General features: G+C 38.9%; 1 protein-coding gene across 1 annotated transcript; it reads left to right on the top strand.

Moving 5' to 3' along the window:
* The first annotated feature begins 705 nt into the window (after positions 1-705).
* Positions 706-11,686, top strand: creld2 (cysteine-rich with EGF-like domains 2). Its single transcript, XM_007232393.4, has 10 exons — positions 706-1,035; positions 2,062-2,144; positions 2,773-2,883; positions 3,338-3,429; positions 4,585-4,761; positions 6,395-6,493; positions 6,987-7,070; positions 8,504-8,599; positions 8,699-8,839; positions 11,330-11,686. Exons 1-10 carry the CDS (start codon positions 907-909, stop codon positions 11,407-11,409), a joined length of 1,092 nt encoding a protein of 363 aa, XP_007232455.3. The 5' UTR covers positions 706-906; the 3' UTR covers positions 11,410-11,686.
* The last annotated feature ends 15,841 nt before the right edge of the window (positions 11,687-27,527 follow it).

The following is a 27,527-nucleotide window of genomic DNA, read 5'->3' as shown; positions in this document are numbered from 1 at the left end:
TTGTAAAAGGGCTGGTTATGGGCGGGACCAATAACAGACCATCAGCTCCGCTCCGCCCCGCTCTGCAGTCTGTGACCGCGAGGCAGCCCTCAGGGGCGGGGTTATTTAAATGAGTAGGCTGCTATCCACAGTCTTTCTCCCTCCTCTGGACTCTACTGCGCAGAATCGGGTGTCAGGATCGCCAACATGGCGGAAGATTTTGGCTTCATTTTTATTGAATGAATGGGAACGGCGACACGGCGTCCATCTTTTTTACAGTCTCTGGTTCCGATTTAAAAATACAAAAAAAAAAAAAAAAAAAAAAAAAAAAAAAATATATATATATATATATATATTTATTTATATTTATTATATATATATATATATATATAAATCAAATATTAAAACAGTACTAGAACTACACTAGCAGTGCCATTTTAGCAAAAAAAAAAGTAACGTTACTAAACAATTTAAGAAAAAGGTAATTTTAACTCATTTTAAAATGGATTTAAAAGAATAAAATAGTGCCAGAAGTCCAATTTTGGAAGACAAGTGCAAAAAATATCGTTATTTAAATAATTCACACGGTATATAATTATATAATTCACTTTAAAAATAGAGCAGTTTAGACCGTAAGCCCCGCGCGTGGCGGCATCCCATTGGCTGCCGCGCTGACTGATCTAGCCGCCTGACCAATCAAGAGAAGCCACAATTGTAACGGAGGCTCGGAGCCGGAAGTGTGCATGTGTGCTGGACCCGGCATGGAGCTGTGTGTGTTTATGAGAGCGGAGAGCTGCGGGCTGGAGCAGGGTTACTGATCTTAGCCTGACACTACAGCCTGTCTATGTTGAGTGTTGAGTGTTGAGTGTGGGGCTGTGTATGATGGTGTTGAGGGTGTAGTGGGGGGGTCAGTGTGTGTGTGGAAGGATGCTGCTCTCTGAAACAGTCAGTCTCCTCTTTTGTCTTATCTTAGTTTTAGCTGCTGGATCTGGCAGCACCAGGGAGCATAAAGATCTGTGCTCAACCTGCAGACAGATCGTGGACAACTTTAACAAGGTATGTGGCTTGACTTAATCTTATTGTTATGGCAAGTGTGTATCAGTGATGTTAGACTTAGCCTTAGATTAAGTCTAGGTTCATTAGATGTAGTACAGTAAACAAGCTGTTACACTGTACCATGCAAAAAAATAAGATATACAGTACCACTCAGTTTGGACACACCTTTTCATTCAATGTTTTTATTTATTTAATATTTTTACACTATAAATAATATTAAAGTCATCCAGATTATAAGATTTCTGGAGTGCTGTTAACTTGCAGTTTCTGAGGCTGGTAACTAATAAACCTATCCTGGGGCGGTCCTGATGAGAGCTATTTTCATCATAAAGTTTTTGATGGCCTTTGCCACTGCACTTGAGGATACTTTCAAAGTTCGTGAATTTTTCAGACAGACTGACCTTCATTTCTTAAAGTCTTTTTGTTCTTTACTTAGTTGAGCAGTTCTTGTCATAATATGGATTAGAACATTACTGAAATAGAGCTAATCACTGTATACCTGTAACACTACCTCTTCACAACTTTACACAACTGATGCTCTCAAACACATGAAGAGGGCAAGAAATTCAAGTTTTTTTTAAGCATTGACTGATTCAGCACAGCTGTTAACTGAAAACCATTCAAGGTGAATACCTAATAAAGCTGACTGATAAAATCCAGCCAAGATGTGCAAAGCTGTCATCTAAGCAAGAGGTGCTACTTTAAAGAATCTAAGACATAAAACATGTTCTTGTTTGTTTAACACATTTTTTGTTTGCTAAATAATTCCATCTGTTTTGTCTTATAGTTTGGCTGACTTTAGTATTTATCCACAATGCATAATATTTTAAAATAAAGAAAAAACACTGAATTTATGTTGTGTTCAAATGTTTGAATGCCACTGATTGAGTATAGCAGTAGATGCATGTGAAGTTTTGTGCAAAGAACATTGCCATAACTTTATGATCTTTGCTGTGTATGTTTATGTCATTTTAGACCTTTAGATTTTAATTTTTTTAAATGTGTGTGTTCACTTCTTTATCATAGGGCTTTGAGAGAACAGCTAATAAAAACTTCGGTGGTGGGAACACTGCATGGGAGGAAAGAAAACTGTCCAAATATGAGACCAGGTGATGTATTTTTTATTTTTTAAATTTATTTTAAGATTTTTCATCACTGTAATTGAACAACTTTAATATTTCTTACTTTGAGCTTTGTAAAAATCTAAATCATAATGTTGTTCTCCACATTGACTTTCACATTTACATGACTTAACATAAAAAATGTTTAATTAACTCTTTAAGAAGGATTGATATTGGGTGTCTCTCAGCAGATGGAAGAGAAAAAATAATGTATTCAGCCCAGTTCCGTAAACAAACTGTGGCAGAAGTAAAATTGCACACATTGTAGCATCACATCACATTGTGAGATGTCATGATGACAGGTGTGTGTCAATTCCTGTGGACTGTAGCTTTTGATTCATTTGAGCATGATGAACTAGTTTTGGATGCTTATTTTTAAAGCAAACAATAGTAGCAATATGGGCTGGACAGTAATTTTTTATTATATAATTCAGTGTATGTAATGTATGGTCCTTTAAAGCATTTGTAATTCAATATACTGTACATTATTTACAGTATCTGTAACTGACAGTTGTTCATGACAGGGCCAACTGTTTCACCACTTAAAACGCCTCCTCTAAAGGTATTGCTATTGTCAAATTTGTTCCTTTATCAAGATTGTTTGTTTCCTTTCCAGTGAGATTCGGCTGGTGGAGATCCTGGAGGGCTTGTGTGACAGCGGCAGCTTTGAGTGCAATCACATGGTAGAAGAACATGAGGAGCATTTTGAGACCTGGTGGTTCAAGAGGTCAGTGCTTAAGATATGGTTTCTGAATGACTGAACTTCACTGACATACCAAAAGCCAACTAGGAACTAATATCATGTCTCAGAAGTTATGGAATGTTTCAATGGCCTGCGGGACTAATGTGTGTGGGTTCTCCTGCATGGAATGTGGATGTGAATTGGTCGTCTGTTCACAAGAATAATTTTGTCCAGACACCGATGGTTACGATCATTACCAGCCACTACACCGTCCACTGTGGGTGATAATGATTTTACGTCATCTTACAATGAGTTCAACCTCACTCACAAGATAACACCTCACAGCCATTTTTAAGCCGATCCCTGAGCAAACACTTCATGGTCAGTTCTATCCCTTGACTTGTGGCATGTCAGTGTATAATGCAGCTCATTAGTGTTTAGCTTGTTTCTCGCATGTTCTTGCTGTTTAATTTGTGAACTGTTTGGTTACTGTTTGCAGGAAAACGAAACATCCAGACCTGCTGAAATGGTTTTGTATTGAAACAATCAAGGTGTGCTGTCCCAAAGGAACGTTTGGACCAGACTGCAACAGTAAGTGACAACCAGTGTTCTTAACACTAGCTTTCATATCTGTAGGCCAGTCACACTAACTATTTTTGACAATATATTGTCTCAAAATAATTGTGATTAATGATATTCTTGTTTTTTTTTTTTAAAGACTGTTTTATGCTACTAATTTAATGATAACATATTAAGGTGTGAAACGTATTTACTTTCATTACTCAGGTAGACATATAGATGCTAAAGTTTAAAACTACTTTAGAAGTTAAAGTATCAACTCAAGCTTTTAACTCAAAAAAATTAGTAAAAGTACTGGGCGCTGAGTGATTAAGCGGTCTAAAGCGCTGCCACTATGATCGGGAGGTTGCAGGTTCGAACCCCCCCCCTCATCATGGCAAAGCCAATGAAGCTGCCGGCACTCAGAGGGAGCAAAATTGGCCCTGCTCCCTCCGGGTGGGTTGATGGCGCTCTCGCCCCACATCATTCCTAGGGTGATGTCCACAGCACAGGGCGTCTGTGAGCTGATGTATCAGAACCGACCCGCTGCGAAACGGTGGCTGACTTCACATGTATCGGAGGAGGCGTGTGCTAGTCTCCATCCTCCTGGTGTGTTGGGGCATTACTAGTGACTGTGGGAGTCCTAGGGAGTGGGTTGGGGAATTGGCTGTGCTAAATTGGGGAGAAAATGGGGAAAAATTTGAAAAAAAAAAAAAAAAAAAAAAAAAAAAGTACTGAAGGGGTGCAGAGTGGTCCAGTGGTTTAATGCGCTGCCACTATGATTGGGAGATGCAGCTTGCCATCAGCTGCCTTAGCCCTGAGAGAGCATAATATTGAGACTATTTTTAAAAATGTAAGGAGTAGAAGTAAAAATTTGGCTGAAAAGGTATTACTCCAGTAAAGTATAGATAACCAAAATTTCTACTTAAGTAAGGTAACAAAAAGTCATGATCTTTTCATTATTAAAAACTTACAGAGAATGGATTTATAGAGTATATTAATGGATAAATATGCTACATACCTAAAATAAAACGCTGATTTTAACAAAGTCGACATATCAGCTCAAAGGTCAGCTAAAATGAACGCGTTCATGTCCACACACTATATTAAGTCAATAATGTAATTACATTAAAAGGATTAATTGTCTGCCTTCTTTTGTTAAATTGATTATTCATTGTGTTTGTTCAGCATGTGTGGGCGGAGCTGAAAGACCCTGCCATGGTAATGGTAGATGTGATGGTGATGGGACGAGAGGAGGAGATGGGAAGTGCTCGTGTGATGATGGATATGAGGGGGATTTTTGCCTGGACTGTGCTGAGAGATTTTATAATGAGGAGAGGAATGATACCTTTTCTCTGTGTAAAGGTAAGCAGCACAGATCAGCCCAGGCCATATGAAGCAGACTATAATGTCATTAATGCCTTCTTTGTGTCTTCTTTGTGTTTATCAAAATAACACAGAACTATAACCTGGCTAGGCAAGATTAAGACAATTAATTAACACAGTTTAAATAAAACTCCTTTGTTAGTTTGGCAGCAACATTTTTTTTATGACCATTTTAGACATTTCATATCTTATAACCCAGTCTGACTGATCTACCCAGAATCAGGTCCTTTAAAACATTACAGTTTAAACCTCTTTGTGAGGTCAAGAATAAATAAGATACGTTTAGAGCAAGGCTCTGAGTAAATCTGATGTTTTCCTCTTATTTAATTTCACCGTTCCACCTTAAATGATGCAGCAGCTTGGTTCTCCTGGAATGTTCTCAGTGTAACTTGCACTATTTAAGGTTGAATAAGATTGTCCTGGGTGCCCTTTATAGCTCTTTTATTTTGTTAAAATGAAAGGTAAAACAAGGTTAAAAGAAATAATGCTAGTTAGGGTAATGCTCTAAATAATGTGCACAGGTGTAACTTGGCAGGCAGCTGCCTGTAAAAATATTAGATGTAAATCATCTTGCACCCTTTGCGGTGTATGTTGCAATGCTCATTTCTATCTTACACCCTCGAACAGTCTATTGTCAAGCCTTGCGCCTGCATGGTTTAAATAGCAAAGGCTTATGAATTTATCTTTATAGCATGGTGGTCTGAAAGTGTGAGGTAAATTTCAGGCATATTGCTATCTTTGCAAGGGAAAACACAGGTACGCCACTGACTGAGCTGAACCCTGAAATAAACAAAATACACAATAAAATAGCATTGCTGTTCCCGCAAATTATCTGCTCATGCACCTAAACAGTGTGAACGAGCAGGTCAGTTTCCTCTGCTGGGAAGTGCATAAGCGCTGCACCGTTAAAATAGCAATCTGCCAAAGTCAGAGCTCACCTGGTTCTTAGAGGAAATGGCAAGTAAGTCAACACACTGATTGCGTTATTACACGTTATGGCCAAAAAACACTTATGATTAATTAAGATAATTAGTCCATATTCTGCGCAAGGCATCATTTTCCTGTCGTTACGATGGCAAACACACATTGATTCACCCTAAATCAAGCTGCACAGTGCACGGTTGATTGCTTGCCTATACATTGCTAAAATAGGGCCTCATATCTTTTGCCTAGAGAATAATTGAATTGAGACATCCCTAATGCATTTTTTTTTCTGACTAATTTTACATTTCTTGAAAATTTTTGTAGCACTATTTTTAAGAGCATACAATAAAATACCCAGACAGAGTGCTGTTTTTTAGCTTCTTAAAGGTGCTTCAAATGATTATTTAAAGGGATAATCTGGTGTGAAAAAATGATTTTGTTGAAATGAATGTTTTTCAGCTATTGCTAAAAATATTTCTATAATACTGATGCATTTCCACAAAATTAATTTTGCAATCTGTTCCCCTGTCCTATCTATTCATTCATGCCGTTCATGTGTGTCAGAAGAGGCGTGTGCTTGTTGGGATCATTGAAAGTGATGGGGGGGACTTCTTGTGAGTGGAGGAGGGGGGGTTAACTTGGTCTGTTAACACTGTTATCCAGATTCAGTGCTGTGCTCCTTTTTCAGAGTGTCACCCATCCTGCACGAAATGCTCTGGAGGCACTGCTCAGGACTGTGAGGAGTGCAGGGACGGCTGGGAGGAAGACCAGGAAGGCACATGTGTTGGTGAGAGATGCATTTAATTAAATGACTGTGTCTTTTAGTGTAATTTGGCTGCTTTTCTTTAAGTTTAAGTTCTTTAAGAACCAGATTGTGATGTCATTATAACAAAGTATGCTGTATTTCTGAATATATTGTGGTGTTATGCAAACTCAAATTGCATTACCTGCATGCAGCATACATGACTGCATACTGTGCTCACATGGCAAAAGGAGGCTGGAGGTAGAGTGAGGTTGAGGTCCACAGTGAAGGCACATAATAAACTACATCTTATCCTGGGGGGAAAAAAACAATTAATCAGGCAGAGAATCTTCACTGAGGAGAGACACATTCATTTTGTCCATATTCAATTCTTTTGAATCCTCTCTATTCTGTGTGATGAGACAGAGGGGGGCATATGTATACAACTCATTGATATACAACTCTTGAAAGTGGGCGTGGCAGAATAAAGTAGATATTAAAAGCGCTTAAAATGTCCTTGTTCTTTATTTTCATTCAGATATCGATGAGTGCTCCAGTGATCCCTCCCCATGCAAAGAGAAGGAGTACTGCCTGAACAATGATGGATCTTATTCGTGCAGTGGTTTGTGAATATTTCAATTCTTTATGGTTCCACCGAGTCTAGAACAATATCACCATTTAAAAACTAGTGCATTTAGGGTCCTATCTTATACCCTGTGAAAGGCATGATGCGATGCTCTTTGCTACCTTACACCACCTCAATAGTCAATTTTCACACCTTACGCCTTATTGAGTTTGGGAATATAGAATAAAATATCATTGCTGTTCCCTTTGTACCAGGTCAATATCCTCTGCTGAGACGCACAAAGCGCAGCGCTGTTAAAAGAGAATCTGGTGTGAAATTGGCTTTTAGTGTAGTAATACATTATAAAGAGTACTAACCTTTGTTGAATACCCCACCTCCATTCTCACGCAGCTTTCTGAGATCCAGCAATTTTTTTGTGCAGTTTGTCCAGAAAGGCTAGAATGGGTTTTAATGGGGCATATTTTGCCCTCTACGGATAAATCGCTTTTTACACTGTTATCCAGGCTCAAAGTAGCTCCACATCTCATTGGTAGAATCCTGAGTCCGGACATTTAAAACGAGACATTAATAACTTTAAAAGTGCACAAGAAATGTATTAAAAACACTTTTTTTCTAACCTGTAGCGTAATCTACATCTCTGGGCACTGCCACCTTAAAGTGAAGTCATGATCAGAAGAGTGAGAAGCACGTAATGTTACCTGGAAAGCCTGGAAAAGCACAAACGCAAACCATTCTCTCTTTTCTACCCTTCGCCTTCTCCTCTGTCTCCTCTGTTATTCTGGTTGAAGGTACAATCTGAGCACAGCATTATCCTGGCCACGTCTTCTTCTTAATGTATACAGCATGTACTTCCATCAGCATTGCGTGCTCTTCACTTTACTAATCTTGACTTTACCCTGAGATTTAGGTTACTTTACGGGTTGTGAAAAGGGTTTTTAAATAAATTCCTTGTGCCGTTTTTAAGTTCTTAATGCCTAGGGCTTTTCAGGTTCTACCAACAAAGTGTGGAGCTACTTTAAGCCTGGATAACAGTGTAAAAAGCGATTTATCTGCAATTAAAACATATACTAGCCTCTCTGAGCTAAGCTGCAGGAGAGCAGAGTTGGGCTATTCAAAAAGGTTAGTACTTTATCATGTTTTACCACCCAAAGTCAATTTCACACTGGAAGAGTTCTCCTTTAAGATACGGACACACCAAAGTCAGAGTGCACCTGCCTCTTAAAGGGAATGAAAACTGACACACTGATTGGTGTATTTTTGTTAAGCCCAAAACACACCCACAATTAATCAAGAGAATTAGTACACGCCTTTTGCGCATTTCGAGCCGCGCAAGGCATATTTTTTTGCACCCTCACGATACTAAGACATATCGACATGGCTTAAATCCAGCTGCGTGATACACAATTGACCTAAAATTTACTTTAAAGTGTAAGATCTGAGGTCACCTCTCCTCTCTTTCTGTAACTCAGTGTGTGACAGCAGATGTTCAGGCTGTAAAGGACCAGGGCCTGGAAACTGCCTGGCTTGCTCAGAGGGCTACAAGGACGAGGAGGGCACCTGCACAGGTGTGTACCACTGCTGTACCCGGCGTCAGCTCTGGAATGGCTGTGTGTTTGTTTAGTGTGTGATAACGCTGACTTTGTGCACTTTATGGTTCTTGGTAGACGTGGATGAGTGTGAGCTGCCGGACAAAGTGTGCACTGAGGAACACCAGGAGTGCGTCAATACTAAAGGCAGCTATAAGTGTCTGTGTGAAAGTGGCTTTCAGGAGCAAGATGGAGTCTGTGTTCCACAGCCAGAAACAGGTATCTGTATCTATGGGTGTATCTTTTAAATGAAATCTGTAGTGATTTTCTACATGATCCCTGCCTAGCAAAGCTATACTAAACCTTGTTTGTACCTGGTTAGTTTATGTGACTAGTGTCTGGATTTTGAACGAATTGTAACCACATGCATTTTCAGTGGCTTGCAAAAGTATTCATACACCTTGAACTTTTCCATATTTTGTCACATTACAACCACAAACATATAAAATGTAAAATACAAAATATTGTATACCACTTTGTGTTGATCTTTCACATTAAATTCCAATTAAAAATATTTATGTTTCTGGTTGTAATGTGACAAAATATAAAAACAATTTCAAGGGGCAGAATCCTTTTGCAAGCCACTGTACGTTTGGTAGTCAGACATGGCTCTGGTTAATCAAATTGAAACTTGATTGCTGTGTGGGCTGGAATATGAAAACTTGCTTGTTGCACAGGAGTTCTTTTTTTATTATTATTATTTACACAGCTATAACATGGCAATGCATACCTAAATGGGTTTGAGTGATTGGAATGTATCTGTTTTAAATTCATGTTGGGTTTTTTTTCACTGTCCCTTCAAGAACTTTGTCTCCAAAGTGCTAATTTTTACAGAAGAAGGCAAAATGAATGTATGATAAAAGTTTATTCAAAGTCATTTTAGAATATATATTTTTTTTTATTTAAATTGGCTTTTCTTGCAGAATTATTTATGCAGTGTAGAGAGCAGCAACGAGACTACACAGTCAAATCCACAGTGTTAAAATCAGTGTTTCTGACATTTCTTAACTCCCTGGATTAGAGGTCTGCACTCCCGCGGGAGTCTCGCGGGACCCGTCAGAATATGTTGTGGCGCGGGACAGAACTGAATTGTTATTGGCGGGAGCGGGAGTTTAATCAATCCATGCGATGCAGGAGCAGAACCACATTAACGTGTATTGCTATCGCAAATTAATAAATAGTTAAGAAAATTCTCTCATGGGATGGACCGACACACGCATGCACGCACACCAATGGGAGATTTTCAGCATCGCCAGCAGGCATGTGCAGAGGGGGGGGGGCGGAGGCTGCTTGAGTACCTGCCTGCCCGTTTTGGTCTTTCTCACCTGAATTATTCTGCCTGAATTATTCGGACTCAATCCCTGCCTCTCACCTGAAAAAATCCACCAGCAGTAAATTTTAAGTACTAAATGTGATTCATTCAATCCATAAAAGGACCGCGGGACGGGAGTGGCGGAAATGTGTATGTGGCGGGCGGGCGCGAGATTAAAAGAAGTGATTTTTGGCGGGAGCGGGCGGTAACGGGACAAAAACACACGGGAGCGAGCAGGAGCGGGCTTAAAAAAGCAGTCCTTCGCAGACCTCTACCCTGGATGGTATCCTAACAACCCCTTAGTGCTAAACCATTCTCAGAGTTAGTTTTAACTCCCCACAGTTGTTAAAATTCATGCTGCAGTGTACAGTGAGTGTTATGTTCCCTGTTGGTGTTGAGTTGCATGTTCATTTTTATAGTGTAGCTAAGACTTTACAATCTCATTACGATTTGCTGGTGTATATAGTAGTTTGGGAATGTAACAGGCTCATGAAGACACTGAGATTAAAGTACTAAAAGTGTGCAGATCTGTCCTTAAAGCTGAATATAAGGCGCACTTAATATCCTTTAATTTTCCTTTAATTTTCAACAATCTACAGTGTGCCTTATAATCCAGTGTGCGTTATATATTATTTTACCAGTCAGGTTATAAGGAGCAGTAAATCCACTCTACTGAAGTTCAGCTTTATACAGGAGTTTCAGTGAAATTTCTCCAGTACTGAGGCTGGAGTATTATTAACATTAGCTGCTAACCGCAGCGCTAGCGCTTTCACCATTCAGAGGTGAGTATATTGGACTGTAGCCTGCGTGTTTACTGTGTTAAAACAAGCTACATGGGATAAACTGTTAGCTGATAGTGCCCTGACTTACTGGAGCACACAGAGTTTCTCAATGTAGCGCTTTCGGGCGAAGTTTACTAGCGCTAAGCGCGGCTAGCACTGCTGCTAAACACTCTGTTAAAAAATGTTCTAAGCTAATAGTCTAACGTTACTGTAAAGAAACAGAAGCAATTTACTCACCCAAATCAGCAGTTTTCAGGTTTTTTTTTTTTTTTTTTTATAGGAATTTTAGTTTTGTTTACTATAGGTCCTACCCCAACTCTCCTCATTAGAAGGGAAACATGGCGACACCCTTGTTTTTTACTATTGTAATTTTACTGTAAACAAATGACCAGAAAATAGGCGTTCATTGATGGCGCACCTTATAATAGTGTTCATGCATAGCTTTAATGTCTTTAATATTAAATTTACAATGTAAAAACTCATTGAATGAGAAAATGAGAAGAGGTGTGTCCAAACTTTTGACTGGTACTGTAGATAATTGCTTGTTTAAATTAAGATTACCTCTGACCTCTATTTAGCTATAACTAATTTTAATCACATTTCCTGTGTCCACAGAGGAGAGTGAAGAAGAACCTGCATCAGATACTGAAGATTCCCCCACTACCGATAAGGTAACAGAGCGTGAGGACCTGTGACCTGTTCCTGCAGTACTTCTCCTAACCACCAGGGGACAGCAACTCTCCAGCAGAAGTGTGCTCAGAATCACATGGAGCGCACAGCACTTACTGTACATACTCAGCAAACTGCACTTCTGTACCGGCGCAACATGGACAGCTTATTTTTTATACTGTGGAAACAGAACAGTGTTTATCCCAAGCACAGCCTCCCACTGCTGCCAAGCGTCTGTCGCCTTCAGGTTTTTAAACAGGCTGTTTTTTGTGAATTATAATAAAGTCATTCCACTAAAACTCAGTTTATGACCTCTTTCATGATCATTAATTGTGTTGTAAACTAAAAACAGTGATTATTGTGGGGATAAGGCTAGAGATGGTTGAATTAATCTCAATTGAGGAATCCTTTAGTTTTCAGTTTATACAATACACACTGCACAAAAAGGATTTTTTAATTCGCCTAAATGTCTTGAACTCAAAGTGTTAAAGAAATTTAACACCCTGCAAAGTGTGCTAGATGAGACTTCAGTTTACGATTAGGCTTAGGCTCAGGAAAATTGTTTGCTTTAGTTATAGTAATATTTTAACAAGGCTGCCCAAATGTTGACCTATTAACTACCTCACCCCCTCAAACAATCAAATGGGCTGTCTTTTAGCAAGCTATCAGCTGCACACCACAAACTGACATTTACTATAGACAAAAAATGTATACGTAAAAAAGGAAAAATAGGACATTTTATAAAGATAAAAAAAATTGACATAAAAAGTAAAGAATTTATATCTTATGAAGAAAATAATAATAGCAGTGAAAGTAAAGTAAAATGATAAAAATGATAAGAAATTATAAAATTTATATCAATAAGCTAAGAATGTGGAAAAAAAAATATATATATATTTAATAATTTGATTAATAAAAATAATTTAAAAAATAAATAATATAAACTCATTAAAAAAACTCATTTAAAACAATCACAGGCTTTCTGATAGTGTGCAGAAAAATAAATGTTTCAGTTTCACTTCAGTTACAAATCATTAAAACTGCTCACCAAAACCTCAACATATTCTTTATATTTAACAATATTTGATTAACTTAAGGGTCCTTACTTATTTTTATTTAACTGAACTGAGTTTTATATTGTTTATAGCCTCGCTCTGAATTCAGCTCCGCGCTGCGAAAGAGAGAAAGAGAGAGAGACTGTTTTAAGTTACAGTTATTTAGTCTGTGTGCTGAACATAAATATAAATCCTTATAACTGTCAGAAACAAATATAACTAATAATAACGTATAGTTACTGTGCAAATTTTTAAGTGTATTTTATTTTTATAGTTGATTGCTGAAGGCTCAGGAGTGCTACAGACAAGCAGCTCTCCAGCCCAGAAGGTTGATGAACAAACTTGCAGAACAGTAGATCTCAAAGCAAGATTTGAAGTACGGGAGTAGGCGAAAACGGGTGCAAAACGAAAACGGTTGTAAAAGGAAAACGGGCGGAAAAGGACAACGGGCGGAAAACGAAAACGGGCGTAATATGAAAACGGGCGGAAAATGAAAACGGGCGGAAAACGAAAACGGGTATAAACAGAGATCACGCGAGGAAGACAACAGGCAGGCTATCCTGGGAAGCGAGACAAACACACTGGAGAGAAGCACGAGGGAGGAGCCAGGGAGAGAGTGGGTGGGATGTATTTTTGCTAAAGGTAAGGGTGGTAAAGAAGTGATGGTGGGTGGTATACCAGATGCCGTATATAAATGATGTATTCATAAGTGTTTTGAATTATTTAGAACTCGACAACTTATGAAATTAAAATAGATTTTTATTAAATTTAAAATTAAATTGAGTGAATATCTTGAATTGAATGTCAAGGTTTTTGTGGGATAGCAGCAGTATCTTTATTCTTTTTATAACAGTATTTTTTGCATTGTTGTCACCCAAGGCAAAAAGTTAAAACTAATTTAAACTGATTTTTTTCTAAATACATACTAAACGTGCCTAATGCAAAGTAAAAAAAAATCATTCTTAAAATTGTGGACATGCAATAAATCACATAGTGACTGTTAATAAATTTAGTTAATTTAGGTAATTGTTAATACATTTAGATAGATAAATTTGCTGTATGAAAATTGTGAGCGCTGTGTTACTCAAAATTATTAAATGTCTATGCAGATAAGTAAATAAAAGTGTACAGTAGACAATAAAATAAATTATTTTATATCAGTTCATAATTAATCCCTATATTGACTAATTCCGACACACTATATTCACATAAAAATATCAGTCATTCTAACTGATCCATGTTTTCTGGAAAGCTTTTTATTGTTGGGTCCACTAGGTGGCACTACAGGATTACAATTTAGTGTAGACATGACAAGTTCTGTTCCCATGGATCAACCTGAAAACTTCCACTGTTAATCTAACCAGCCTTTTCCAGTTACTGAACTCATAAAAGAAAATAGTTTGCATAAAACGTTTGAAAATGGAGCTTTTGTTAAGACATAAAATTATGGTTTCTAAAGATCTGAATACACTTGCTTACAAATCTTCAGCCTGTATGACTGTAAACCCTCCTCCTGGAGAGCTAATCAACTCCAACGCAAGTCTAACCCCAACTCCAATTCAACTTCAGACCCAACCTAACTTAAATCCAAAACTAACCCCAACTCAACCTAAACTCCAACCCCACCCAAATCTAACCCATGTTCCAACTCAACATTAACCCTAACCCAAATCTAAACCCAATCCAGCTCCAAACCAAATCTAACCCAATTGATCTCCAATTTAACTTTAACCCCAACCCAAATGTAAACTCAACTTTAAATCCAACCCAAAACTAAACCCAACCCAGCTCCAACTCAAATTTAAAACCAACCCAGCTCCAACCCAAATCTAAACCCAACACCACTCCAACCCAAATCTTAACCCAACCCAGCTCCAACCCAAATCTAAACCTAATCCAGCTCCTACCCAAATCTAACCCAATCCATCTCCAACTCAACTTTAACCCCAACTCAAATCTTACCCCAAAACCAACTCAACTTTAAACCCAAGCTAAATGTAAACCCAACCCTTCTTCCTCCAAAATCTATCCACAACCCAACTCCTACCCAAAGCTAACCCAATTCATCTCCAACTCAACTTTAACCCCAACTCAAATCTTAACTTAATTTTAAACCAATTCCAAAAATCTAAACCCAACCCAGCTCCTACCCAAATCTAACCCAATTCATCTCCAACTTAACTTTAACCTCAACCCAAATGTAAACTCAACTTTAAATCCAACCCAAATCTAAACCCAACCCAGCTCCAACTCAAATCTAAAACCAACCCAACTCCAACCCAAATCTAAACCCAACCCAGCTCCAACCCAAATCTAAACCCAACCCAAATCTAAACTCAATCCAGTTCCAACCCAAATCTAACCCTATTCATCTCCCACTCAGCTTTTACCCTAACCCAAATCTAACCGCAAACAATCTCTGACTACACTTTAACCCAACTCAATTTTAACACTGACTCATCTTTATCTCCAACCCAAATATAATCCCAAATCAATTTTAACCCTGACCCAGCTTTAACTCAATCTAACCCCAAATCAAGCTCAAATTAAATCTAACCCTATAAATGTTCCAACTGTATCTGTATATAACTAAAGCTGTATAAACTGCTGTATTTTATATGTTGAATTTTCTGCATCAGTAATGCTCTACTTATGGTACACTAAATTGCCAAAAGTATTTGCTTGCCTGCATTGCGTTTGGTGGTGATGTGAGGTTGGATGGAGCTGCTCTTTCACTAATGTTTGTAGAAGCAGTCTGCATGACTAGGTGCTCAGTTTTATACACCTGCGGTCGTGGAAGTGGTTGGAATCGGAGGTCAGTGATTTGGATGGGCGAGTGAATGCTTTTGGTAATATAGTGTATGAGCTCTGACTGTAAGGAATGGGTTGCCGTGTTTGTCTCCGGGAGACATCTGCAGGAGACAGATCTAGTGCATGTTCAGACATGAAAAAGTGTTACAGCCTTCGTCTATATATTTCAGCACCGTCCCCTCCCTCCCTCCGTCCCTCTTATTTACAACCCTCTTCCTCTGATTCAGACAGGATGAGACTAGCGTGAGTGCCAGTGTGGAACGAAGACAAGATAATATTGCTGAGACAGTGGCGCAGCTCTGCAGAGTAAACAATGGAGTAGTAAATGCCATTCCAGTTGTTGCCCTTAAGTAGTAGTTTGAAGTTAAAAGTGGCTGTGTGCACTTTCTTTTATGTGTTGTGGTTTGCCTTCTTCAGCAGAGCGAGTTCAGACTGGGGTGATGGTTAGCATGAGGACAAAATCCCAGACAGAACAGTTCAGCACAGTTAACTCAAGGAGATGTCCTTGGAGCTGTCACTGTGCATTATATTGCTAATCAAGTAATCAAAAGAAACAACAACACAATAACAATCTGATTATAATAGAAAACAATGCATAGCACTGCTGTAAGATACAAGAAAAAAAGACAATAAAAAACGGTTAAACTGGAAGTCAGTTTAAAAATACTTCATTCCAAGTCATTTAGTAGCATTTCTATTGGTTCATGATTTATGTAATTGAAACAATATACAAGACACAGTAAAATATTGCAATAATAAGTGCTTTTCCTCCTATAAAAAAGACCCATAAAAATACTCTAAGACTTATTTTTTGGTAGTATACCTCTTAGTGAGTGATCGTTCACATGAAAAACATCCAATGTGCATTAAAAAAAATGATTTCCAAAACAGCAACTTGAAATGAGAGCAGAACATGCAAAATGGCTACAGCTGTCCTTTAAAACTTCAAAACAGCAGAGAGACTTGTCTGCCCCGTCCACCCCTCCAAAGATGCCAAAGCTCACTCTGGTTGCCAGGCTAAGGACACTGATCCTACACGAATAAGTGCAAGACAAGGTCAATAACTTCTACGAAACGTGTATCTAATGTTACATTGACTGTATTTTACATGATAAATAGCTAGCTATTTGCTGGGAATGGCTATGATTATAGTTTTTTCGTTACTCGTTTTGGACGCAGGAAATTGCTCAACATAAAACCAAACATTTGTAGCAAACTTCAACCCAAATCCAAACTCAGCTCCAACTCACTTTTAAACCCAACCCAAATCTATCCCCAATTCCAAATCAAGTCTAACCCAAACAACAACCCAACTTCAACCCAAATCTAACCTCAACTCTAACTCAACTTTAACCCCAACCCAAATCCAACCTCAGCTCCAATTCAACTTTAACCCCAACCGAACTCCAACTCAACTTTAAACACAATCCAAATCTAACCCCAACTCCAAACCAAGTCCAACCCAAACCCCAACCAAAATCTAAGCCCAACCCAAATCTAACCACAACTCCAACTCAACTTTAAACCCAACCCCAATCTATCCCCAACTCAAAACTCCAACCCAAATCTATCCCCAACTCCAACTCAACTCTAAACTCCAACCCAAATCTATACCCAACTCAACTTTAACCCCAACCCTAATCTATCCCCAACTCCAACTCAGCTTTAACCCCAACCCAAATCCAACCTCAGCTCCAACTCAACCTTAACCCCAACCCAACTCCAACTCAACTTTAAACCCAACCAAAAATCTATCCCCAACTCAACTTTAAACCCAACCTAAATATATCCTCAACTCAACTTTAAACCCAACCCAAATATATCCCCAACTCAACTTTAAACCCAATTTAAATCTAACCCCAACTCCAGCTCAATTTTAAACCCAACCCAACTCCAGCCCAAATCTAATCCCAGCTCCAAACCAAGTCTAACTCAAACCCCAACCCATCTTCAACCAAAATCTATGTCCAACTGAAATCTAACCAATACTCCAAACCAAATCCAACCTCAGCTCCAACTCATCTTTAACCGCAACCCAAATTCAACTCAATTTTAAACCCAACCCAAATCTATACCCAACTTCAACTCAACTTTAAACCCAATTCTAATCTAACCCCTACTCAAAACCAAGTCTACCCCACACTCCAACCCAACTTCAACCTAAACTTAACCCCACCTCAAACTCAAATCTAACCCCAACCCAACCTAACCCACATCTATCCCCAATTCCAACTCAACAGGAAATTGCTCAACATATAGGCAAACTTTGTAATTAATATTAAGTCTAACGTCTGGATTTCTGACAGATATTTTTGGCAAATTTGTCAATATCATGGTAGTAGTAAGTTATGACATGTCGACTCCTTTGTTGTGACTGATTTCAGTTCACATTAGCATGAATAGCATGACTGCATAGTAATCCAGCTTAGTCCAGATCACTTAAGCTAACCTAGCTAACGTACCTAGATAGCTAGTTCAGTAATGATTGCAGGTGCGGTCTAACTAGACACTGGGTCTTTGCCACTATAGTTCTTTCCCTCTACTGTCCTATGAAAAGACTCTCAACTCATTTTTGGATGATATACGTCTTAATGAGAGATCATTCACATGCCTCTACGATACACTTCAAAACTTTATGCCCAGTTGAAAGACTTTAAGAGGGGTCACATCATTGGACTAAGAGCAGCAGGATGGTTGTTTTAAAGAACTGCCCCCATCTAGTTTGTCCATCAGCCAACCCGCATCACCTTTGTTTGCAGTATAGTGTAGCAACAAATCCAGGTTGTGTCTGGAATCCAGGCCTTGTTGTGAATGCTTCAATCCTGCTTTTGCTGTAGAATAATATACTGTAATATGATATGAATCAGTTACCCCTAGTAGTCATACGAGAGACACTAACAGGATGACATTTGTAGTCTCTCAAGCCAGGGCTCCTAACTGGAATTTTTCACGTAATTGGCCTGTTAGGTTGCCAGATTTAAAGCCATTTGAGTGTTTATGGGACCATCTGGAACACCAGATTTGGCAGTCTACATTACAAGTGTGCAGGATCTACAGGCTCAGCTGCACCATGTGCTGGAGGATAACATACAGAACCCATATTCCTTTTTTATGTCCAACTGAAGTTGGTTCAGTGGCTAAAAACAGACTGGTTTATTTTTAGGCTGATAACCAGATATTACAGATAAAGTAGCCAAGCAAACAGTAATCTCACCGAAGACCGAAGCCGTAGTCGTGTAAACAGTTCGTGTTCAAAACCAAAAAACAGTCCAACCAAACATCCAATCCAAAAGGGGCAAAACAAGAGACATAAACCAGATAAACCAGAAAGTAGGGTCGTAACGAAAAGTCACTAGAAGAACACATGAGAAAACGCTTAGTATGCAACTAAAGTCGACAATACCTTGCGAAGATAGTTTACAAAATGCAGCCTTAAATACAAAATGCATGATGAGCATAACCTGAAACTTCCTCAGAACACAGGTGAATCTGAGCGTCGGAGCGTAACGTGATTGGGTGAAGGAGAGCGACTGACGGTGACGTCATAAACCATGGGATTCTGGGAAATAGAGTCCGGAGGAGTGGGAAGAGAGTCAGGTGGTGTGACAATAGAAATGGTAATATAATAAAAAACTTATTTTGATGTAGGATTAGTAGGATATAGCCTAAAGGTAGCATATTGCCACTTTCCAATAAAAAACAGGGAGTTCTAAAACAGCAGCTTTTCATGAGAGAGATAAAACCTTTATAACTTGGAACAATTGCAATCAGTGTTAAAAATATTTATGTAGTAAACTAAAAATCGACAAAATTGCAGATACTGTTTTTTCATTGGACAGCGATGATATAATGATTGGTGGTGGATATTAGCAGTCAGAATTCCTTTTGGTGACAGAAATCAAAATCCCAGACACAATCTGTTCTAAATATGCTTTATCTTCATACTTCAATAGTCTTCTTCTCAGATGCTCCTTTTGATTGACACGATCTTATTAATCTCTTACGCTAAGACCAAATCAATTGCCTCATATTTGCACACAGAAGAAAAGTACTGACCCGATCGACACTGCTGACCTGAATTAAACTCATGGGTCAGCGATCGTCCACTCTCCTCTCTCTCTCTCTTTTGCTCACACACGTAGAATAGAAAGCAGCTGCAGCATGTGCTTTCGCTTAGGCCCTCTTTTTCTGGTGCTCGGCTCTGCACCCCTCAGATGTGGTCGCCCTGTTTCCGACACACAGCTGGAGCTCCAGCCACCGTCAATAAGGACGGACAAATCTTTGGCTCGCGAGGCGCAGCTGAGTGCAGACGTTTGCCCCGCGCTGAACCTGACCGAGAGCACTGTGTGATACCAGAGATGATGTGCTGGACGCTGAGAAAAAAAAAAACATCTGTGTGAAATTAATAATAATGTACAGCTCTGTAAAAAAAAAATAAGAGACCACTTCATTTTCTGAATCAGTTTCTTTGATTTTGCTATGTATAGGTATATGTTTGAGTAAAATGAACATTGTTGTTTTATTCTATAAACTACAGACAACATTTCTCCCAAATTCCAAGCACAAATGTTGTCATTTAGAGCATTTATTTGCAGAAAATGAGAAATAGCTAAAATAACAAAAAAGATGCAGAGCTTTTTTGAAAACAAGTTCATATTATAAAGTTCAGAAATCAATATTTGGTGGAATAACCATGGGTTTTAATCACAGTTTTTTATGCATGTTGGCATGTTCTCCTCCACCAGTCTTACACACTGCTTTTGGATAACTTTATTCCACTCCTGGTGCAAAAATTCAAGCAGTTTAGCTTGATTTAACGGCTTGTGATCATCCATCTTCCTCTTAATTATATTTTCAATTTGGTAAAATCAAAGAAACCCAACATTTTTAAGTGGTCTCTTTTTTCCCAGGGCTGTATGTATGCTATACTGTGTGTGATTGAATGTTAGAATAAAAGGATACGTTTGTTATGGAAAACAGTTGTGTACAATTGAAAGGAGGCTTAAGTACCGTGTTAGGCACCTCTACCCTGGATAAAAGATGAGATAGGGTTGGGCATGGAAACATACAGGTTTTGTATAGAATCCCGCAAAACATTACCCACAGATGTTGCAGATGTGCCTGTCAATCTTGCATTTTTAGGTTGTGAAATCTGGCGACCCATCTGCTCCCAAAAATGCGTGATTGGTGATACCATTACCAAATTTTACTTTGGGCAGCAGTAAAGTGTTTGTCTTGGAATGTTGTGACTCTAACATTTAGTTTCATCAGTCTACAGCACCTGATTCCAAAATGAATCTGGCTTGTTCAAATATGCTTTAGCATACCTGAAGTGACTCTGTTTGTGGCGTGTGCTCAGAAAAGGCTTCTTCTGCATTAATTACTCTCCCATACAGCCTTTCCTTGTGTAAAGTGCGCTGAATAGCTGAACGATGCACAGTGACACCTGCATCTGCAGCAAGATGATGTTGTAGGTCTCTGGAGCTCTGAAGGCCTGTGGGTTGACTATGAGTGTTTTCACCATCCTTCTCCTCTGCTTATCTGAGATTTTTCTTGGCTAGAAATGTGCCTGTGGTCTTCCATTGAAATCGTTGGTAACTGTAAATTGACTGAAATTGCTGATAAGAACAGGGAAAATCATGAAAATTATCAGAGGTGCTCAAACCTTTTCATACCACTGTTCCAGTACAGTCACTGCAGTGTTAAGAATGACCTATGACCCAAATGATATTGTGCTGGTCTGTGGGAGACCTGTGAGGTCCTAAAAATTAAAAACCAGGGTGAAAGAAGGATAATAAAGTATGCAGTGAAATGTATACAAGATTACAGTCTGTAACCATAGGACTAAAGTGTCCTTTATGTGCTGTGTATTAGTGGAGCTGACAAAATAATGGATAGTGTTTGTAGAAACAAAAAGGGTGTCATAATGGGCTTGGTCGGTATAATTTATGTGGGTCACTTTGTTCTTTCTCTTTCCTCGAATCCCTCAGACAGGTACTCAGCACCTCTTAAGGTTCTGCTCTCTCACAGATCTCACGCTCTTTCCAGTCAGTGTTTATGTTCTAAGGGAGGACTGGTGGAGGTGGGGGGAGGGGGAGCTGGCACAGTTGCCGGCAGCCACTTTAGGAGGAGATTTTGCAGATGAGAGAGATGGAATGATGCGTGCTTTGTCTGCCTTTGATCTTGGGCCCGGTGCGTACGCCTCGTTCTGATCTCTCGCCCACCTCACGCTACAAGCACCCAAACAGCTCTGATCTGGCCCAGCACTTTGTCTGGGGGGGGTTCACCTCAAACACGCTCGCTGACGTGGTTGAGGTCAGCGCAGGCTGCGACTGATCGCTCTGAGGGATACCAGGTTCCTCTGTTCTAACTTGCTGTTGTGGTGTCTGGATGGTCCCGTCTGGAACATTAAGGTAAACAAATAACATACAGACTTCAGCAGCGCCTGCAGTAAAAGACATTAACCCAAGAAGAAAAGCAGCAACATGTATTATGACCTCATCAAGTCTGATTATACTGAATTACTGAAACTACATACTCACTTAACTACATACTCATATATATATATATATATATATATATATATATATATATATATATATATATGAACCTTGCTTTATTTAGCTATTGTACACTCACTGACCACATTACACTAGTAACATGGCCTCTTTATTAGAAACATCTTTGTGTTCATTCATTCACTGGCCAGTTTATTAAAAACATCTACTTTGTGCTTCTATTCCTTGGCCATTTTATCAGAAACACCTGCCTTTACTTTCTCTAACCACTTTATTAGAAACACCTTCTTGTACTTCCTCCCACTGGACACGTTTTAAAAAACATCTAACTCTACTTTCACTCACTGGCCACTTTATTAGAAACACTTACCTGCACTGTGTTTCACTGCCACTTTATTAGAAACATGTACATGCATTAGCCACATTATTTGGTACACCTCCTACTTTCATTCCCTGTCCACTTTATTAGAAACACTTACCTCTCCTTTCTTCCCCTGGCCACTTTATTAGAAACACCTCCTTGTACTTTACCACTGACCACTTTATCAGAAACACTTACCTCTACTTTCATCCTCTGGCTCTTTTATTAGAAACACCTTCCTCTACTTTCATCACACTGGCCCCTTAATTAGAAACAACTCCTGGTACTTCCATTCACTGGCCACTTTATTAGAAACACCTACCTTTACTATGATTTACCACCCCTTATTATTATACTTTGTACTTCATTATTGTAAGTCGCTTTGGACAAAAGCGTCTGCCCAATGTAATGTATTAGAAACATTGACATGTACTTTCATCTATCAGCCACTATATTAGAAACATCTACTTCTGCTTTCATCCACTGACCACTTTATTAGAAACACCTCCCTGTACTTCCTTACACTGGCCACTTTATTAGAAACACCTACCTCTATCTCCATCCACTGACCACTTTATTAGAAACACCTCCCTGTACTTTCTTACACTGGCCACTTTATTAGAAACACCTACCTCTATCTCCATCCACTGACCACTTTATTAGAAACACCTCCCTGTACTTCCTTACACTGGCCACTTTATTAGAAACACCTACCTCTATCTCCATCCACTGACCACTTTATTAGAAACACCTCCCTGTACTTCCTTACACTGGCCACTTTATTAGAAACACCTACCTCTATCTCCATCCACTGGCCACTTTATTAGAAACACCTCCCAGTACTCTCGTCCAATGGCCACTTTATTAGAAACCACCTCCCGGTACTTCCATCCACTGGCCACTTTATTAGAAACACCTAAATCTACTTCCACTTTCTAAATCTGCTCCCTGTCTTTCCTTACACTGGCTACTTTATTTGAAACACCTGAATCTACTTCCATTCACTGGCCACTTTATTAGAAACACCTACATCTACTTCCATCTACTGGCCACTTTATTAGAAACACCTAAATCTACTTCCATCTTTTGGCCACTTTATTAGAAACACCTAAATCTACTTTTATCTACTGGCCACTTTATTAGAAACACCTCCTGGTACTTTTGTCCACAGGCCACTTTATTAGAAACACCTCCCTGTACTTCCTTAGACTTGCCACTTTATTTGAAACACTTAAATGTACTTCCATTCACTGGCCACTTTATTACAAACACCTCTCTGTACTTCATTACACTGGCCACTTTATCAGAAACACCTAAATCTACTTCCATTGACTGGCCACTTAATTAGAAACACCAACCTCTTTGTCCATCCACTGGCCACTTTATAAGAAACACCTTCCTGTACTTTCCTTCACTGGACACTTTATTAGAAACACCTACCTCTACTTTTATCCATTTTCCACTTTATAAAAAAAAACACGTCCCTGCACTTTACCATTTGTGCTTACTCCACTTACTGACCAATGAATTATAAACCCATCTACACAAACACACTTTTGTCCCTCAGAATGTCCATTCAAGACCAGCTCTATGGTCCTAAAGTTGTGCATGATAAGCTACAGTCTTTATTAAGCATGTGTTTGTAATAATTTGTCCAGTGGTCAATGCATATTTGAAGTGTCCAGCATATCAAACATTGTTAATATCTCGAGCAGCTGAGTTCCCAGTCAGACATGTGTTCAGAGTGTTTGATATTTTCTGTATCAGCAGTCGGCTCTCGCTGTTTTTGTGCTCTGGGCTCTTTGGAGGAGGATAAGTGGGAAAATTAGCCTGTGCCGCTTTACGGAGTCTGTTTACCATGAGAACGCCACCACATGAAAGGATGTGGCGGCCTCGGTCATGAAAACTGGATACAGCGATTTTTTGCTTATTAAACAGAACCTAATGCGGAGCAGACTCCGCGTCTTTTGTGCTATCAAGGCACTTTCATTTCCTGAGCAATATTAATTCATATGGTTCTGTTTTATCTCGGAGGCCGGCCTCAGAATGCGACGGGCAGTGAGAGCGTTCCTCAGCGAGCGCTCAGCTGGGCTCAGCGGTGGAATTCGCCCAGCACCCTCATGACTCCCACCGGCCGCTGCCTGTTGTGTAACCGGCGAGCACATTTTCTGGGTATTTACAGTAAAGCGCACCAGATCTCAGCCAGCCAGCGAGATCTTTTCAAAGCTGGTGTTATTCTTTAGAGCTTCCTGAGGAAAGGTCACGCCGGAGGTCAAGGGAGGCCTGGGGTCTCTGCGATTTTCTCACAGATGCGGGATGATGCAACAGGACCAGCTGTAATTTCCTTATGGGCACCTGCAGGTCAAGGAGTTTGCACTCATGTGAAACCTGTTAGACACTATATCTTACACACACACACACATATATACACACACTACCTGCTATTATGGGAAACATGCACACAGAGTATCATCACTGTAATAACAAAGCCTTGTTTCTCTGAAACGTGAACTTAGCAGGAGACGAAAAAACCCTCTGAACTGTAATAAAAGTCATTTAAATAAAGGTGTTTCATAGTGAACGCTCTGTTTTATATTCTTAAAATTAAAGGCATCACATAAAAAAAAATCTTAGAAGAGCATTGTTTTATTAAAGAGAGTTTAAAGTAGTAAGTAACATTCGAGTGATCAAATGATCCCTGCTGGAAAAAAACCCTCTAAATGTATTTTTAGCTTAGTATTAAAAAAGTGCAATTAGAAAACTATTAACCAGTTTAAAATGTTTATTTAACATTGCACATTTTTATCATCCCAAAAGACATGCTAACAATGCAGAGTACGATGTTGCTACTACATTACTGTATTCTGCAGTTGTGGTCCACACAATAACGAAACCTTGCAGAGGGCTTTTAATTTGAAGGGATCTATACACAAAAGTAAAGTTTTTTTTGCTGCCACTGCTGAAATCAATTCTAGCGTTAGAGGAAACACTGCAATATAACCTATAATAAATTAGTCATTGTTTACTTTAGATCATTTAGGCTTTTTATTGATCAGCCTAAAACCAAAAGTACTTATTTTTTCTTACTTTCACTTTTATTTAACTTTTCACTTTTAAATTGTATCCAGCTTTTCTCCCAAATTTAACTATGCCAATTACCCCACCCACTCAGCTTATGTCCCCATCACTAATAATGCTCCAACACTAAGAGGGTGAAGTCTAGCATATGTCTCCTCCGACACATGTGAAATCAGCCACCGTTTCTTTTCAAACTGCTGCAGATATAGAATTAGCGCAGCGAGTCGGCTCCGAAACATCAGCTCCCAGACTCCTGTGCTGTTGGACATCACCTGTCGAGTAATGCTAACAATGTTTTTCAGAGCTGGATTATTTGCTGATAGTTGATGATAGACTGACCCCGGCATTTTTTTATGTTGATACTTTCACACCTGGACAGGTGCTGTATTATCACAATACCATTCTGGAATTCACTGAACTCCTGAGAATGACCCATTCTTTCACTAATGATGGTAGAAGCAGTCTGCATGCCTACGTGCTTGGTTTTATACACCTGTGGCCATAAAAGTGATTGGAACACCTAGTTTCAATGATTTGGATGGGTGCGTGAAAACTTTTGACAATATACAGCTCTGGAAAGTTTTTTTAGACCACTTAAAAATTATGAGTTTCTTTGATTTTACCAAATTGAAAACTTCTGGAATATAATCAAGAGGAAGATAGATGATCACAAGCCATCAAACCAAGCTGAACTGCTTGAATTTTAGCACCAGGAGTGGCATAAAGGTATCCAAAAGCAGTGAGTAAGACTGGTGGAGGAGAACATGCCAAGATGCATGAAAACTGTGATTAGAAACCAGGGTTATTCCACCAAATATTGATTTTCTTTGCATTTTTTGAGGTCTAAATGTTCTGCATCTTTTTGTTGTTGCTATTTCAGCCATTTCTAATTTTTTGCGAATAAATGCTCTAAATGACAACATTACTATTTGTAATTTGTTAGAAATGTTGTCTGTAGTTTATAGAATAAAACCACAATGGTCATTTTACTCAAACATATACCTATAAATAGCAAAATCAGAGAAACTGAGTTACAGAAACTGAAGTGGTCTCTTAATTAAAATCTTTCCATTGACTGTATGTCAATGTATCTCTATTCTGAACTCCTCATCCCATTCAAAATGTATACAGTAGCTTCTATACCAATGGGAGATTTACTTAAAACAGTACATTGATGCCAAGAACCAATTAGGAACCTGTATTTTTTTTGTATACGAGTGTAAAAGTGATATTAATAGTGTTTTACAGTTAAATGATGGACCTTACTGTACATGATTACATGATGTTGTGCAATGTTTCATGTCAAGAGGCCCTGCCTGCATGTGTATAACATGTATTAGAGAGAGAGAGAGAGAGAGAGAGAGAGAGAGAGAGAGAGAGATAGAGAGAGATAGACGCATAGTGAGGGAGAGATAGCGATGATTCTGCAGTCCTGCTGGGTGGAGCTGTGCTGGGTCAGCAAGGCTCTCTGGTTGGTTCTGACTGGTCAGCAGTTTGGGACATATATCAGCTACACTGACACACACACACACACACACACACACACACACACACACACACACACACACATCACCCTGGGGATTTGGGCTGTCACAAACAGAGTGGGTTGACTTCCCGTTGGATAGCGGCAGTGGTGGTCCCGCAGTCTTAAACGTGAACACATGAAAATTACACTCACAGTTATGCAGAGAGTGCGGCTGTCAGTCCGCTGATGATAAATCTGCGCAGATTTCAGATGCGGTTCCGCCCCTGACACTGAAGAATAGCTTTTACCATCATATTCAGCACATTCTTTACTCTTTAAAGTGAATAAGTAAGCTAAAAAGCAGCATTTTTTTTTTCATTTCATATTCTTTACATTTGAAAGCAGTGGTATTCCAAATTTTGGAGGGGACATATTATTCATATTAATGGTATCAGTGTCCTGCCTCGAACATCCCTGCATGCATTCAATATATCATTCCTGTCCAATGAAAAACATGTATCTCCAATACAGCAACTTTTTGCAGGAGAGAAATAAAACCTTTTTAACTTTTCAATTCAATTCAAAAGTCAATGTTTTGTAGAACATCTATTGATCCATTTATCAAGAAATTTTGACACAGTGTAAGAGTAACTTTGTGTGTTCAAATTATGTAGAAAAAAAAATTAGTCAAAAATGGATATTAAATCTAAATCATATTCAATCTAAAGGCAATAGAGTGATCTGGTAGGTTTGTTGTATGTTATTGCTCTCGAAATTTCGACAGCATTTAAAAGATAAACAATATTAACAAAACTAGCTAAACATAATAACAATATATAAGAATAAATACTTTTAC

This window comes from Astyanax mexicanus, chromosome 2 (genome assembly GCF_023375975.1).
Source record: "Astyanax mexicanus isolate ESR-SI-001 chromosome 2, AstMex3_surface, whole genome shotgun sequence".
NCBI lineage: Eukaryota > Metazoa > Chordata > Actinopteri > Characiformes > Acestrorhamphidae > Astyanax > Astyanax mexicanus.
This window is presented reverse-complemented; position numbering and strand designations above follow the sequence as displayed.